Below are 17,773 nucleotides of genomic sequence, written 5' to 3' on the forward strand. Positions count from 1 at the left end.
ACCAATAAATTATACGAGACTGTAGATACACAATTCATGATTAACTGCACCCATCCAACATCAAAACCCAAAGCCAACATCATTTTTTCCAGGAAAGGCCACTCCATCCGGTCATAGGCCTTTGCCATATCAAGCTTCAGAGCACTCCACCCCACCATGCCACACTGTTTCCTGTTCAAAAAATGACCCACCTCTGCTGCTACCAAAATATTATCAGTTATAAGCCTATCTGGAATAAAGGCACTCTGCGATTCCTATATGACTCCTTCCATCAGCGGTTTCATTCTATTTGTTATCATCTTTGCCATAATCCTATAGATCACATTACTGAGGGCTATAGGACGCAAGTCAGTTACTAGCTCAGGGGTCTTTTTCTTTGGGATCAAAATAATATCTGTACTGTTTAAGCTAGGTGGTAGATTGCGTGAGTTAAGACATCCCATGACAAAAGTCGCAACATCCCCCCCTACCACATCCCAAAAATGTTGATAGAACCCCGGGTTCATTCCATCCGGGCCCGGTGCCTTATCAGGAAACATTGCAAACAGGGCTGATTTAACTTCATCAAATTCAAAAGGCCGTAACAACAACTCATTCTGTGCCTGAGTGACCCGCGGAACAATTCCCTCAAAAAAACTCTCCCCAGATCCCGGATTTTCAGAGCAAAAAATACGATTGAAATATTCCAAAATAACATTATTCATGGGTTCCCCTTCCACCCAATCCCCATTATCATTCATTAGTCTGGCAATAGTATTCTTCTTTTTACGATGAGAGGCGTACCTGTGAAAGAACTTGGTATTGGCATCGGCCTCCTTGAGCCAGTGTTGCTTGGCCCTCTGCCTCCAGTAGGCATCCTCCTGGGCTTCAGTACGGCATATAAGTTGTTCCAGGGATTGAAACTCAGCAAGCGAAGCCGGGTCCGTGCATCCCCTTAGTCGTTGCTGCTTCTTCTTAAGATCAATAATCTGCTTACCATACTTATGGTGCCGATCTCCACCCCATCGTGTTAATCGACTACCACAGTATTCAATACAATGCTGCAGACCCTGTCCCCTTCCTTCCTGCCATGCCTGCTCGACTATCCCTCTACACCCCTCCTCATATAACCACGCTGCCTCAAAACGGAATCCCCTCCTTCTCGTTCCATTCGTCCCTAAGGATTCATGGATACCCAGATAGATAGCCGAATGATCAGATTTTCGGGTTCTCAAGTTCACCACCCTGGCCATTGTTACCATACTACGCCACTCATCTGTTGCCAGGACTTTATCAAGTCTCTCCTCAATCCAATCAACTGTTCCCTTCCCCTTCTCCCATGTGTACGAATAGCCCTCCATTGGCATTTGAGTCAAACCACAGTCCCCAATAGTATCCCCAAAACCGCGAAGGAGGCTATTCGGATGTGGATTTCCCCCTCTTTTCTCATACTGAAATAATAGATCATTGAAGTCTCCCACTACGATCCATGGAAGGCCGGATCTAGTTGATAATGCCCTCAAAAGGTCCCATGACTCAGAACGTCTGGTTCGTTCCGAGAAACCATAATAACACGTCATACGCCACTTCGGGAAGCCGGTTATAGTTACCTCAATATCCACATAATTCTTTGAGTAACTGAGGAGCCTTGCTGTATTATTCTTCCTCCAGAACAACGCTAAACCACCACTTAGTCCTCTGGAACCACTGCTATCAACATAAAATAACCCCTCAAATCCAATCTTGATCCGAAGACGCTCAGCATGATCGCGTCCCACCTTAATTTCCATCAGAAATACAAAGTCGGGTTGCTTACGGGACATCATGTCCACCACCTCCTGAACTGTCCGTGGATTACCCAAGCCACGGCAGTTCCAAGATAACGTACTCATAATGATGGGCGGGACTGCCCAGCAGTACCCGCCATAAACAAGTTTTTTGAAACATCTGCCATAGTAGTATCTTCACCCTCACCCCTCCTACCGCCCTCATATCCCCCCTCTCTCCTCCTCTTAGCCACCGCCTCCACGACCGTTTCGGCCACCCCTCCACCACCCGAGACCACCAAATCTCCCTCCTTACCCATCCCACCACCCAATCGGTTCCCCGTTGCCGCAACCACCCCCTCCATAACCCTCGGCCTGCCACCGACCGGAACCAACCAACTTTCTCCCACCTCCCTCGGACCCCTACCACCCCCCACCCTCATCTCCGCACCATACGGGTATTGTTCAACCGGAACCATAGAGACCCGAGCCTTCACACAGAATTTATACGAGTGCCCCATCAATCCACAGAAAAAACAAAAAGTGTGCAAACGCTCATACCTGAAGTTAACCCAACATGTGGTCTTATCACGTTTCAACAACTTCATACGTCTCCGTAGCGGCTTATCCACCGGGATCGATACAGGGATACGGTAAAAGGCCAACCAAGGTGCCCCCACAAACCTCTCATCATGCTTAACAAAAGTTCCAATGAAGTTACCCATCTGCTCTAGAATCGGCTGAGACGTATAACCCATAGGAACATCATGCAGTTGCACCCACATGTCAACCGTATTCAGAACCACATTAACCGGCAACACCCCATCCTCAACCAGGCTACACACCAAGGTATTGTTTTCAAACGCCCACGGCCCTCCATCCAGTACATAATCCACATCCGTTTTATGAAAGAAAACGAATAGAAACAAGCCCTTCTGTATCTCCGTGACCGTCACCCCCATCACCGGTTGCTAAACCGAAGCTAAAACTTGCCTCATATACTCTAACTTGATTAACTTCGCAGTTAAAAATCTGCCCACCATACTCCACGTCTGCACCGGCGGTTCCGAACCTGGCTCCTCCACCTCATCAACCAGTGCGAAACAATCCTCCTCATCGTCGATGGCGATGTCCGCCCAACGCTCCGCCAAAGCCGTAACATGGTCAGAATTCCCCTCGGTCGCCATGTGATCTCCTGCGTTACAGTTTTACTGCCTACCAAGAAACAGCAGCAATACCAAAGCTACAATATCCGAAACAGCCGCAATTATTATTGAATAATAACAAAACATAAAGCAGCCACAATTCCTTTGAAATAATTGCAACTCTTTTTTTGAAGAATAAATAATTGCAACTCTTAAAACCAGCAGCAATTCCACAAATCCTGATCGCCGAAGCCGCAATCCGTAACAAGATCCCAACCGAAGCTGATGCAATAATCCTGATCGCTGGAAACCGGTAATGATTGCCGGAAGAAAATATGAAAATTGCGAAACCCTAGTTAACCCTAGGAGAGGAAGCAAAACCCTAGAATTCTAGAGAGATATAGTATAGTCATGATTTATTTATCTTATTTAATTGATTGATAATGAATAATATTTTTTTAATAAAAGCATTGTGGACACATAATTCTAAATTAAAGAAATGCATATGTATTATTTTTTGTTGTAACTACTAAATTATTATTTATATAATTTAATAAGAGTAAAATAGAGTACTAATTATGTAAACTTTGATTGAGATGAGGTTCGAACCTAAGACCTTTTTTTATTGAAATCAATGAGTAAGTTAACGGTGAACTAACGGCAATTCTTAAAATTTTAACGGAATTAGTAACGGTGTGTGGGTATTTTAGGAAATTTTAGTGTAAAATTTAAATCTGATCAATCTTTTAATTAATCTGAGCCATTCATTTGATTAAAATCTGTGACCGCCATTTTTTCTACCCATTATAGACCTAACTCTCTTGGGCTCTTATTAGTATAGTATATAGTAGATAGATAGTAGATAGATTGGGTAACATTAAATGAGTTTATTGAGCAAACACGACAGATTAATTTGCAATGTTTATTTTTAAAATATCACATTTGTATTTTCACAATTGTAATGCAACTACATTACGACAGATTCCTTGAACTCAATCCAATTGCAAAGCTTCTTGACCGCAACCCCAAAAAGCATATCGGCCACCTTATTGTTCTCGCGGGGAACATGAGAAATCTTAACTTCCAGGCCCATTGTAGAGCCTTAACCAAAATTTGAGATATATATATATATATATATATATATATATATATATATATATTAAAACAGATTGAGTTTTGGTGGACCAGAAAATGTCTTTGCGACATTTTAACAAACAGGTGGCGGGTTCTGTAACTGTGCACGGGTAATGATCACTGGATGCAAGGTAATGGAGATTAAGTTGCTTTAATAAATGACGTGACATTTAATGGTTCTTAATATAAATGTTTTATCAAAAAAGATAGTCAAGATAGTAAAATATAATTTTTGTATATGAAGATTATACATTTTATTATTGTCAACGTCCTTTAGATCGGACCGACACAAAACTTTTACAAAAATATAATTTATTTAATGCATGCACTACATAATAGTACGAGTTTTCTAACTAATTAAATTAAATATTTCCCACATGAATGCATGATATAAACAGGTATTTTACCTGCAATTAAACAAAGAAAAAAAAATATTTTATTTGCAAAGTTATTTTTTTTTGGTGATAGATTTATAGGTGAAAATTTACTTTTAGTCATTTTTTTTTTCAAAACATCCTCCTTTAGTCTTAGTATTATTGTGACATGATATTTTTTGTCCTTCATCAACAAAACCGTTTAAATTCAGTAAAATACAATGACATTTAGGTCCTCAATTATGAAATTTTTTCAAAAAAAAAAAATAAAAATAAAAATATAATAGGTCAATCCACTTTGTATAAAAAAGATCGAAATACTTTTGTATTTAACGACAGAGTAAATTTCAATTTTGGCATCTGACTATTGTGTCTTGTTAATTGTAATCCACGACTTTTTAAACTGTTAATTAGTACCTTAATTATTTAATTTTTATCAATTTTGGTCACTTCGACCAAATTACCGGCGGGAAATTTTTATAGATTAAAATAATAGGGGCAAATTTGTCTTTTTAACTTCTATTTCTCTTCCTTCCTACTTCCGACGACTGTGCCTGAGCCGCTCGGTCGCTGCAGAACACCGGCAGCCGAGACCCATGACTGATCCGAGTCCGAATCGGAGAATACTTCCATATTAACGTCGGCGGCCTCCACAGTCAGCATTCCACACCAAACGTCGCCGTTCACCTCTAGAAAGAAAGAAACACACTCACAAAAGCTCAGAAAAGGCCATTGACGACAAGCGCGAGGGAGGGGAAGAACAGAACCGATCAAAGTGCCCTCAAACAAATGAAACTACTAAAGAAAAAAGTAAAACGACAAGAAAGAAACTGAAGAGTGTGGTGCTGGGAATTAGATGAAAAGAGAAAGAGACTAGTAAGTCTACGGATGGAGGATATATAAATGGAACAAGTAGACTTGGATCACCACCAACGGAGCAGTATGACTCGAATCACCACCGCAACCGTCGGAGTTTATGGGTTTATCAACTTTTCCATCAGCAAGTGGGTGTGGATTTCTGACATGGTAAAGCGCAAATTAAAGAATTTGGTGATGGAATTGAAGGCGTTTATTCGACTTCGTCATTTTGCAAATTCTAGAGCATGAATGCGTGATGAAGGAGAAGGAACAGAAGAACTTGGAGTAAAAAGACAAAATTTGCCCCCATTATTTTAGCTTATAAATATTTTCGGGTACTTCTTGTGGCTAATTTCGTCGGAGTGACCAAAATTAATAAAAATTAAATAGTTAACGTACTAAATTAACAGTTTTGAAAGTTATGAATTGCAATTAATAAGATCGTAATAGTCATAGGACCAAAATTGAAATTTACTCTTTAACGACATTTTAACGATTTTGTTGACGGTGGACCAAAAATGGTCATGCCATAATACTAGGACCAAATGAGGATGTTCTAAAGGACTAAAAATGGACTGCTGCCTATAAATCTAGGATACAAAATAAAATTAACTATTTACTTGCAATTAAGAAAAAGTTTTCAGATAAGAAAACATAATAAAATAATTTATAAAATACTCTGTAATCAAATAGAAACAAAAATATTTTTGAAGGTGTGATTAAGGAAGAGAAGATGTGAGGAAAGAAAAAAAGAAAAAAAATCTGGAAAACAAAACATCAAATTAATGCGCCCGACTGGGCGCTAAGTTGCGCCATGACCAAATGCAAGTCATTTTTACACTTGGTGGGGCTTACTTATTTGAGCCGTTTCGACCAGCGAGGGGCATAAGCTAAGGCAGGGGGATGCGATGCCTCCAACTATTTTTGTCCTTTGCATGAAGAGGCTAAGTCTTTAATTGTCTCAGAAGCCGAGCAAAACAGGTGGAAAGGGATTAAGCTCGCTCCTACGGGCCCACTTCTAACACATCTTTGTTTTACAGATGATATGGTGCTATTCTCGGAGGCTTCCCACGACCAAGTTGAGGTAATTCAAGCCTACCTGAACCATTTCTGCGCGACGTCAGGTCAGAAGATAAGCCTTAGCAAGTCCCAAGTGCTTTTTTCAAAAAATACGGACCCGAACCTTGCTTCAGACATTGCGGGTTCTCTTAATATTGAGCGCACTGCTGATCTCGGAAAGTATCTTGGGGTGCCCTTGTTACATGGGCGCGTCACTCGCGACACCTATTCCGACCTCCTCGAAAGAATATCTGGACGCCTTGAAGGCTGGAAAGCCAAAACCATGTCTTTGGCGGGACGTGTGGTGCTGGCCAAGTCGGTGCTCAATGCGATTCCTGTGTATACCATGCAAACAGCTGCCCTTCCAAAAGGGATTTGTTTGGAAATTGAGAAACGCACTCGACGGTTTATATGGAGAGGCAAAGAGGGATGCAAGAAGATGAGCCTCGCGAGCTGGGACCTGGTTACAACACCGAAAGTGGCGGGCGGCCTGGGTCTCAAGAGGTTGCACGAGATGAATTCTGCGTTCATGGTTAAATTGGGGTGGCGTTTGAGAAAGGAGGCAACCGGCCTCTGGGCCAGAGTTCTCACTTCGAAGTACTTGAGGATGGGAACTGTGGGTACAGAGTCAAGGAGGTCACAGAAGGCTTCAAATGTTTGGCGGGGAATCACTGCAGCTAGCGATACGCTGGAAAAGGGTGTGAGGCATGTCGTTCATAATGGGAAAGCTACGAAATTTTGGATGGACAAGTGGATTGAGCCGGGTGAGCTATACGAGCAGATGCGATCCCCGATAAGTCTCCCCGACTTATATGCTACCGTTGATAGATATTGGGACGCTAATCGTGTTTGGAAATGGGAAGATTTAGACCATCTGCTACCAGCAGCTACGAAGGACAAACTGGCCGGTTTCGTGCTGGCAGATGGGCGCACTGAAGATGATATCGGCTGGGGACCTGACCAAGGTGGGAGGTTTTCGGTCAAGTCAGCATATGACTTGATCGTGCAGAATGAGGGGAACGCCGTGACTGACGACTGGCGGCGGCTGTGGAGGTTGCGGATCCCTGCAAGGATCTGCATGTTCTTATGGCTGGTCACGCATGGGAAAATCCTTACTAACGCAGAGAGGGCTCGATGCAAACTAACGACTAATGCATGTTGTTTTCTCTGTGCAGGTCAGATCGAAGACCTCACACATCTGTTCAGACTCTGCCCGTCAGTGGTGAGAATATGGGAATCATCTCTATTTAGACGGACTGCAGCGAAGCTCAATGGCCTGGACTGGTCGTCTTGGCTAAAGCTGAACTTGGAGGGGGCTGCGAAATGGGGTTTTGACGAGGACTGGCCAAAGCGGTTTTGCATAAGACTCTGGTGGATATGGCGGTGGCGCAATGACGAGGTTTTTAACTCTCGATCGATGGGGTTTGGGCAGAAGATGGAGTGGCTTACGAGGTACGACACGGAGGTCAAAGCGGCTTTTGCAAAGAAATGGGACCCAGCGACGGGGTGTTTACCGCCTGCAGTGTCTCAGGGAGGATGGCGAAAGCCATCCAGTGGTTGGTTAAAGTTGAATGTTAATGGCTACAACAAAGGAACTGGAGAAGCGGGTTGTGGGGGCCTCCTCAGGGATCCGAGAGGGGACTGGTGTCGAGGTTACATTCATCGGATTGGACGCTGCTTCGGAGATGATGCGGAGGCTTGGGGCATCCTTATGGGTCTCTGCGGCGCGAAATTTTACGGCGTCACCAAGCTGATTGTGGAAAGCGACTCTAAAAAGATGGTGGAGATGATGAACGCAGCCATTGAAGGGGTTGCAAGCGGCAATAATGTCATTCAGAGAGTCGTTCATGAAGCGGCGAGTATCCATGAAGTGGTCTTAGTGCACGTATACAGGGAACAGAATCGGGCGGCTGATACCATGGCCAAGATGGCGCTTTCCCGTCCGATAGGACTTCAAGTTTTTACGGAGTCTCCCCAAAAGGTGCGTGAGACGATCGATCAGGATTGGTTGGGAGCCACTTTTCCCAGAAGAGTCCTCAGAGCCATTAATGGCGAGACGAATCTTTGCTAGTTTCTTTGGGTCTCCACCCTCCCTTCAGATCAAAAAAAAAAAAAAAAAAAAAAAAAAAGATGTGAGGAAAGAAAAAAAGAAAAAAAAATCTGGAAAACAAAACATCAAATTAATGCGCCCGACTGGGCGCTAAGTTGCGCCATGACCAAATGCAAGTCATTTTTACACTTGGTAGGGCTTACTTATTCAAGTAAAAATTAACTCTTTGCAAATTTTTTTTTCTTTTCTTTTTCCTCTCCTCTCCCTCTCTCTTTCACATATACCTTCATTCCACAAAAACCACACCAAAAACTTGGCCTAAAACAAAAGCTGAAAGAAACTGATGGTCTACGTGAGATGATTTTGTATTATTTATTTTCCCGTAAATTAAAAGACGTCAGACACAAATGGTAAAGGTTCGTTGTTCCCGGTGAGCGCTTCCTGAGGATCGCACCACACTCTCCACAAAGCCCACGAAATTTCTCCCAACAAATTCGGGAACAATAAAAGACACAAAAAAAAATTTCCCAGTTTCCTAGATGTTTTGATCTCTCACCTGCGTAGGAAAACAATCCAAACCTCAGTCTTTTGTTGTGTTCTTGATGATGAGCCAGTGAGAGACAGGGAGAGAGAGAGAGAGAGATGAGGAAGCTGTCTCGCAACGTTGAATGTGTGAAGAACACCCTTCACAACCGCAAGGACAAGAAGAATGGGGAGAGCTTTTGTGAGCTGTCTCTGCCCTTGTTCTTTTCCTTCTGGTGTCTTCTTTTCTTGCTTTATTCTGCTTTCGGCTTAACTCGGGGCAATCACCATGGTATTTTTCTCTCATTTTTCACCCTTTTTCTTGAATACCCATTTCTCTAATCTTGATTTTTGAAGTCTTGAATGGTGTTTTCCTGTAGTTTGGGGATAACCTTTCTTGTTGGTTTTTTTCTGGGTGGAAAGTTTAAGAAAAGAGGGGGGTTTCTTGTCTTGTTTAATGTTTTGAAGCTTCATATTCTTTCTGGTGTTTCTTTTCTTTAAAAAGGAATGTTTTTTTTTTGTTAGTTTTGCTCATTTGGTGCTTGGAATGCTCTCTCTTTAAAATTCTGAAACTAGTTTGTTCTTGGCAAAACTTAGATTAGGTTGTGTAATTACTTCAATTGTTCTGCAGTTTGAACATGGATGATTGATAAAATCAATGAATCTATAACTTTTGGTGTTCTGTTATGAATGGAAATCTTTAGTTAATTAGGAAAGGATTTGATTTTGCAGGTGACTTGCAGGCCTATAATGAGAGTGGATGCAATTCTGTTGTTTCTGAAACAAATTTTTCCAATTTCCTTTTCCCATTAGAGAAAGGGGGGCGGAAGAATTGTAAAAACGAATTGCATTTAGACATGAATGTGACCGTGATTCTTAAAGAATCTGCTCCGGGTAATTCGAGTGGTGAGTACTCACTTCAGGGAATGAGTGGAGTGGAAGATGTTATCTCGAGTGTTTTGGGTTACACCGCGCTAATGTGCCAAATCCAACCACTCGGACCGCTCGATAGGAACAAAACGGAGAAGCCTCTGAACAGTAGGAGTCAGTTAACGTATCCTAATCTCGATGAGTTGAGAAACATTACGAAGCAAGCAAAGGGGTGGGATGCCCCGAGCCCTCTTGGCAACATCACCCATCGGCTCGAGCCCGATGGAACGCCGTACAATTATGCCTCGGCCGCCAAGGGTGCTAAAGTGGTGGCGCATAATAAGGAAGCAAAGGGAGCGAACAATATCTTGGGGAAGGACCACGATAAATATCTCCGGAACCCTTGTTCCGTAAGTTGGAAATATGTTGTCATCGAGCTCGCTCACGAAACTTTGATCGATGTCATAAAAATAGCCAACTTTGAGCACTATTCCTCCAATTTCAAAGAATTCGAGTTGTTGGGTAGTTTAGTGTACCCGAGTGAGGCATGGGAACCGTTAGGGACGTTTGTCGCCGAAAATGTTAAGCATTTGCAATGCTTTAAGCTGCCTCAACCGAAATGGGTTAGATACTTGAGGTTGAATTTACTTAGCCATTACGGTTCGGAATTTTATTGCACGTTGAGCGTCGTGGAGGTGTACGGTGTAGATGCAATCGAACAAATGCTAGAGGATCTTATTGTCACTTCCGGAGAACCTTCCACGAATAAATTGCAAGATCCGAATTCAACTGCGTTACCTTCTATAATACCAGAAGCGGGTTCCACCAACCGAAAACGGGAAGACGATGCTCGTTCCGTGATTGAATCCGTCAATGAGGGAGCCGAGAATGCTGATGAAGGGAAAAAGGTTAAAGTTGACGGGTTAAAGAAGACATCGACTGCAAACACCATTCCCGATCCCGTGAAAGTTAGGCAATCGCCAAATAGCAGAATTCACGGGGATGCTGTCCTTAAGATATTGCTGCAGAAGGTGAGATCACTCGAGCTCAACTTATCTGTGCTGGAGGAGTATATAAAAGAACTGAACCGAAGGCAAGGAGAATTTCTGCCCGAGCTAGACAAAGAGATGTCTCAGCTTTCAGTGCTACTTGAGAAGAACAAATTGGAGATCAAGACTCTCTTGGAATGGAAAGAGATCATGGTGCGTATTACTATATAATTATATATTATATGAAGAAAGTATGTATGCTTAGTCTTTCGATATTGTTAAGAGCCCCACATTGAAAAAATAAGACAGAATATCTGGGTTTATAAGGGCAATGGGTTAGACTAGCTAATTGATTGGATTTGATCTTTTTGTGTGGTTTGCTCATGTGCATTATAGCCTAATTGAGTGACATTGACCCAATCTTAGATTATAACAGATATAAGGCAATGTGTCAGACTAGCTAATTGATTGGATTCGATCTTTTGCCCACGTGCATTATAGCCCAATTGAGTGACCTTGACCCAATCTTAGATTATAACAGATATGGCGAAGTAAATCTACTTTTCTTCGTCAGGAAAAAGGAGTTACCGACTTTGAGACATGGAAAGCCTCCGTTTCGACTCAACTGGAATTATTGATCAAGGAAAACGGCATGCTGAGGTAAATGTTTTTTGAAGCAAACATCTTTAATTTGTTCTAAATTTCTTAGTTTTCTTGTGTTTTTGTTATAAATAAACATCGTTGTCTTATCTTTTCCCCGTCTACTCATTTGCAGATCGGATATAGAAAAAGTCGTGAGCGATCAAGCGAGCTTGGAAAAGAAAGAGCTCGCCGTGCTTGCAGTGAGCTTCTCTTTTGCCTGCATTGCTCTTTTTAAGTTAGTTTCGGAGATGGTGTTGACGTTGTTCGGGTCCCCAATGTCGGACAACGTTTTAAGGACGAGCCGAGGTTGGATTTTGATACTTGTTAGCAGCAGTATGACTATATTCATAACACTGCTTTAGAGGTAGATTGAGACCATAGATTTAGGAAACACTTGACCTTGTAAACAGCTGAACCTTAGCATTAGATTTAGGATTCATTATTATAATGTACTTCATTCATGCTTTTGAGGTCAGAAAGCTTTTGAGTTTTTCATTTTTGTTGTAATTCACTTGTAGAATTGAGTTTTTTTTTTTTTTTTTTTTCAGGTATATATATATATATATGAATAATGGCCTTGCTTACTAAATTCTTGTAACTTTACAGTCATTCATTGGTTCACAGTGTTTTTAGATGGAAACATTTTTACTGGGCATGGTATCTATCGATTCTTTTCTGCACAGGCTTCTGAATTTGTGAGGTGCAAAAATCTTGATTAAAAAAAATAAAAAAATTTCATATTTTCAGGTATAAAATTGAAACCACAAATGATTAATACTGAATCAGGGCTATCAGATCATTCAAATAGAGCTCCTGGAGATGGGAGGAGGCACAGTTTAGTTGGGAGTTTAAGGGTGAAATTTGGAATGAATATCTAGTGTCTCTATTTATGTACATCTCTCTCCCTCATCAAATTAACAACATCGCTTAGCCCGCACAAGTTTAACTCACCGGTTCAGTAAGTAGTATTTTGGAGACGAGACCTCAGTAGCGGAGATCTGCCTAAAGTGGACAGATCCTTTCTACGCACGCACCAGCATCTTGCCCTCTCCGCTGAGCCATTGAGTCACTGTGATTTATATCCTCCCAAATGTTCTGTTAGACCGGGATGTGGGCCTCCTGGGTTTGAATTCAACCTTTTGGAAGTAAAAAACTAACATGGTTTTGCCCGAATTGATAGCTAAATTGGTTATATAAACATGATTTCCCCCTCCATTGATTTCTTTGAAGGTCAAATTACCTTCCATACTCTATTTCTTTAGATTTCTAAGGATATGATGATACAAATGTTCTGATTTCCTTATATCTCTTTAATTCCTTTGAGATTTCTTCATTTACATTGTAGTAGGTGGACTTTAAGGATTAAAATTCCTATCATGCATCGTGATTTTATTAATAGAAAAAAAAAAAGAAATGAAGAAAAATACTATACTATGTAATATAAAGTAAAAACTAGGGGTATATTTAGTATTTACTCAAATGGAAAAGCAAATAGAAAAAGAAGAAAAGTGAAAAAATGAAATACAAATTAAGGGCATTTGAGTCCAAATGAAAAAAATGAGATAACTACTAAAAGAGTTCTACTACATAGACTCTCAAATTCTAATCCCTGAGGTGGCAAATCAGGATTAATTATTTTCATCATGTGGGTCCATAAAAAGTGTTTACATGAAGAACATGTGAGAGAGAGAGTACAAATTGAGAGTATAAAATGGAAGTACATCAAGTATTTTCCCTACTAAAAAGAATTGCATCTCAATAGTCAATTCCAAAGCCGCCACCACCATACTCTAGAGCAAGGCCAAAATGGTAATAATGGAACAAAAACAAAATAAGTGGACAAAAATAGTACACTTTTAAAAACGGGACGAAAATAAGAAAATATTACTTTTAAAAAGGGGACAAAAATAGGAAAATATCATTTGACAAATGCGTTTGATGTCAGATAATTTTATTTTGTTTTTATATTTTTTCGCGGTCAAACAAACACAAAACAAAATTATTTGACATCAAACGCATTTGCCAAAGGATCTTTTCCTATTTTCGTCCAGTTTTCAAAAGTGCCATATTTTTGTCCACTCTTTTTGTTTTTGTTCCATTACAATCTTTGCCCCCTCTAGAGCTGTAGTGGTAAAGGTAAATTTGACTTCTATTACATGTATTCTTAATTCCTATTCTTTCAATTTTATTTCATGATGCAATGGACATTAATAGACTATCTTTTTCATGTGGTCACGTGGATCCTAGAAAAAGTATTAAAATCAAATTTTTGATTGTGAGAATAAAATTTAAGAATAAAGAATGGAAATCCATATAGTATTTTTCGATAAATTATAAGATATGTATCAACGATCTATAATGGGACCACAATCATACTATTCCACTAAATAGAATGATGATTAAAGGCTATGATTCATGTTACCCTTGAACTAGGGATGACAATGGAAACGAATCAACCTATAATTATATTCTAGGTAATTTAATTTTTATATTTTCAGATAACACTAAACAAGTTTGCTCACGCTTTTGCGAGAGATGCACGTTCTCATAGTGACATATCTTGTTGGATTACTACTATCCCTCATTGTATTGAACATTTATTTTAATGAAAGATTTCCATTTAATTTTCAAAAAAAAAAAAAAGAAAAAAAGATATCATTCCTTATTAAATCACTATCTTACTATTTTAAGATTCAAAATAGTATTGAATCAGCAATAGAGAATATTCTATCCCTACCCGCTAAGTAACAAAATACAATTGTTATACCATGGATTATGATTTATATTGCCGGGTAAATCTTGACCCAAAAATTATGTGTCTACAGTTAACACATTTTATATTTAATGTTAATAATTTCTGTACTTGTTAACAAATTGAAAGCATACATCATATACATAAGAAGTTAGTTAAGATGTTATGTGTTTGCAGTTAACATATTTTATACATGCATTTAATAGTTTGTAGTTATAATGTTATGTGTTTTTAATTATAATGTGATATGTCTTTAATTTATTTACAACTATAAAAACGATTAAGTGCAAGTATAAAATGTGTCAATTACAAATATAAAATCTCAAAATTATTTTTAAATCAGAATCTATAATGCAAGGTATATCGTAATTCATGTTATAATTTGTCTCAACAAAATACCACTTTATGTGAGTCGGGTTAAGTCAATACCAGGGCAGAAATACAGTTCTGGGACGCACAAAACCGGTAAAGGAGCAATTCCTAGGTTAGACCTCTCTGGACTCTGTCTCTCTGTACGCGATTCTGCAGCTGCGACTGCTCTCCCGGCCTTCAATCTTCCAGAATCAGAAATACAGAAGCGGCGAATTCAAATTATTAAGCAAAATCATGGATGCTGAAACAGAAACCACAATCTCTGAAACAGTTTTGGAGATCCTAAAATCCTCAAACATGGACGAAATCACGGAGTTCATGGTCCGTAAATCCGCATCTGAGAAGCTAGGTATGGACCTCTCCCAACCGATTCATAAGAAGTTTGTTCGCAAGGTCGTCGAGTCGTACCTCGCCGAGCAACAGGAAAAAGCTGAGCAAAAAGAGGACGAAGAAGGGGAGGAGGAGGAGGAGGAGGAAGAATCCGAGGATGAGAAAAAGCCCCGCCATGGTGACGGCGGATCCACCAAAGAGTACGATGACGACGGTGACCTCATTATTTGCCGAGTAAGCTAGTCCTACCTTTGAATTCAACCGGTTTATTTCTTAATTTTTGTGCTTTTTTCGCCATTCTTTGGTAATGCAGTTAACTGAAATAGTTATAAGCAATTATAAACTCGCAACTTCGATTTGGCTGTGATTATTGTGTGTTTTAGACTATTAAGACTAGTAATTTAGGGTTTAAAGCATTGTATTACGAAGAAAAAAATGCTACTAGATTGTTAATACTATTTGAGTAATGCTAGGTACCCTTCGCTTTTCACATCATTTCTTTACCGACTGAGTTAGAAGAAAAGCTAAATCATTCTTTCCAACAATGAAAATGCTTTTACTATAAGGGGAAATAAGCATTTTCCATTCTATTTATCAAGGTTGCAAAAGCCGCTAGGCATTCCTTAGGGCGTCCCCATTTTTTTTAAAGAAGTTTAAAAAAAAAATTATTTAATACTTTAATAGTTAGTATTAAAATATTAAAAAACATGGAAAAACAGCTAACAGGCAGCCTAAACGCCCGCCTAGTCCGCCGCGACCTTCTAGGCGGCCTAGAACGGTGATTCTGCCGAAATTCTAGGTGGGCCGGCCACGCCTAGCGCCTAGGCGCGATTTTTGAAACATTGCTATTTATTAGCTACCTATGAATTTTGTGAATCCAGCATGAGTTAATCAAATCCTTTACCGGATAGTACACATATCTATTATAAAAAAAATTGGTACATCTTGCATTACCCATATTATAACCCTTAAATTGATTGGAATTGTGTGTTTAGTATAATATAATACAAAATTATTTTCTTAACAAAATTAAAATGTTTGGTTTTGCTGTGCTTTGGTGCAGTTGAATAAGAAGAGAAGGGTGACAATAACTGATTTTAGAGGGAAGACTTTGGTGTCCTTAAGGGAATACTACTGGAAAGATGGAAAAGAGCTTCCTACATCTAAAGGTAATAATTAAATGTTTGATGCCTTTTTCTCTGATGTGTTTCTATGTATTTAAGAAGTTAAAATACCAGCCTGACATTTTTTGGTTGTGTTCAATTTTTTGTTGCAATCATCAAGTCTTCCTCTTTGATCAAATGGGTAGCAATCTCCATTAATAAAGTATAATGGAAGACTATATTCTCGCTAATCATGTACAAGATGCTGGTTCTGAGCCAGATTGATTATACGCGTGTTAATTGATGCTTATTTCTGTCAGTACTGTGGGGAAAGTTGGTGTCTTTTTACTTGTTGATATTCAAATCTATTTTCTTCTTTGAAGGTTTGTGCTTTTATAAATCTTAACCCAAGCACAAATTTTTGGGATTAGGTTAATTGTTGATTTGGGGTTCTGTTAGGACCACATTTCTTTCTCATCATGTAAAATGTGAATCGACCGAGTTGCTAATTGTCTGTTTGAATAGTCTTCACCCATATTAATCTTACTAGTATTTTATATGCGCGATGCGCAAAAAATATATGCCCAATATTAAAATTAAATATTAAAATCTTAGTTATATTAATTTTTTAAAAATAATAATGTGTGTGTGTGTGTGTGTGTGTGTATATATATATATATATATATATATATATATATATATAATTGTATAATTCATATTAATATTATTGAGGTAATAATTATAGAAATGATAAATTACTAAATATAACTATGGTAACATTTTAATTAAAACATAAATGAATTCAAACTTGCCATTGAAGGATGTAAAAAGAAAATATTGTGTATGCATGTACATTGTAATAATAATGTGGAAAAATACAGAAGTTATAACGGCAGAGGGATACTTTTGTCCAAAAAATTATGTAGTACAACTTTTATAGCATAAGGTACAAAAAATATTAACAGAAAAAACAGACATAAACTAGGGGTATAACCTAGATTGGAACTTATTATGTTTTTAGATAGATATTCTGTGGCATGGATCTAAGGATCTGCAATGCATTGGCTTACGCTTGAGCAAAACTTCGTGTTCTTAGATGTGAGTTTGGTTTTACATTTAGATCATGCCTCCACTTTCAATGGAGATTTGCAAGGAGGCTTGAGAATGCCTCTTCCCTTTCTCCACTGTATTGGAGAGCAGTAGTTGCTGCCCTTGTGTTTACATTTTCCACTGTTAATATCTTCATCTGATTCGTTTTTCATCCTTTTCTAATAATACTGTGAATGAGAACTGACACTAATTTCATATTGCTTTCCACAGGAATAAGCTTGACTGCCGAGCAATGGGCATCATTCATGAAGAACCTTCCCGCAATTGATAAAGCTATCAAGAAAATGGAATCGAGGGTAGATTGAGGTGGTCGGTTCTATTAGTAATAGAACCATGTATCCATGTTCTTTCACTATGGTTCTTAGAACAGTATGGGTAATATATGTCCAGCCATTTGCTCCCTGCTTCTTTAACTGGTTCCCAGAGCAGTACTTTGTTCTCTAAGTGGGTACATATCATGGTTTTTCAGTCATGCCAAATGAACTAGTATGCCATGTTCCATTCTCTTCATTGTGTGTGTGATATTATATGTGTTAGCATGTAATGTATAAACATATGTCCTGCCATTTTCTCCCTGCCTCTTTAACTGGTTTCCAGAGCAGTACTTTCAGTGGCGGATCCAGAATTTTTTTTCAGCGGGGGCAAAACATTAAAGCAAAATTGATAATTAGAAAAAAAAATGAAACACTTAAAAGGTGAAAATAATAGTGAAGCAATA

At 39.2% G+C, this 17,773-nt stretch overlaps 2 protein-coding genes across 2 annotated transcripts; both read left to right on the plus strand.

Annotated features, from left to right (window-relative positions):
* Positions 1–8,720: 8,720 nt before the first annotated feature.
* LOC109156976 lies at positions 8,721–11,881 on the plus strand. Its single transcript, XM_019304859.1, has 4 exons — positions 8,721–9,179; positions 9,620–10,959; positions 11,321–11,406; positions 11,522–11,881. Exons 1-4 carry the CDS (start codon positions 9,008–9,010, stop codon positions 11,748–11,750), a joined length of 1,827 nt encoding a protein of 608 aa, XP_019160404.1. The 5' UTR covers positions 8,721–9,007; the 3' UTR covers positions 11,751–11,881.
* A 2,679-nt stretch (positions 11,882–14,560) lies between these two features.
* LOC109156969 (RNA polymerase II transcriptional coactivator KELP-like) lies at positions 14,561–17,565 on the plus strand. The gene is made up of 3 exons (XM_019304852.1): positions 14,561–15,076; positions 15,906–16,011; positions 17,266–17,565. The coding sequence occupies exons 1-3, from the start codon at positions 14,747–14,749 to the stop codon at positions 17,358–17,360; spliced, it is 531 nt and encodes a 176-aa protein (XP_019160397.1). The 5' UTR covers positions 14,561–14,746; the 3' UTR covers positions 17,361–17,565.
* The last annotated feature ends 208 nt before the right edge of the window (positions 17,566–17,773 follow it).

Source organism: Ipomoea nil, unplaced genomic scaffold (genome assembly GCF_001879475.1).
Source record: "Ipomoea nil cultivar Tokyo-kokei standard unplaced genomic scaffold, Asagao_1.1 scaffold2761, whole genome shotgun sequence".
In the NCBI taxonomy this organism is placed as follows: domain Eukaryota; kingdom Viridiplantae; phylum Streptophyta; class Magnoliopsida; order Solanales; family Convolvulaceae; genus Ipomoea; species Ipomoea nil.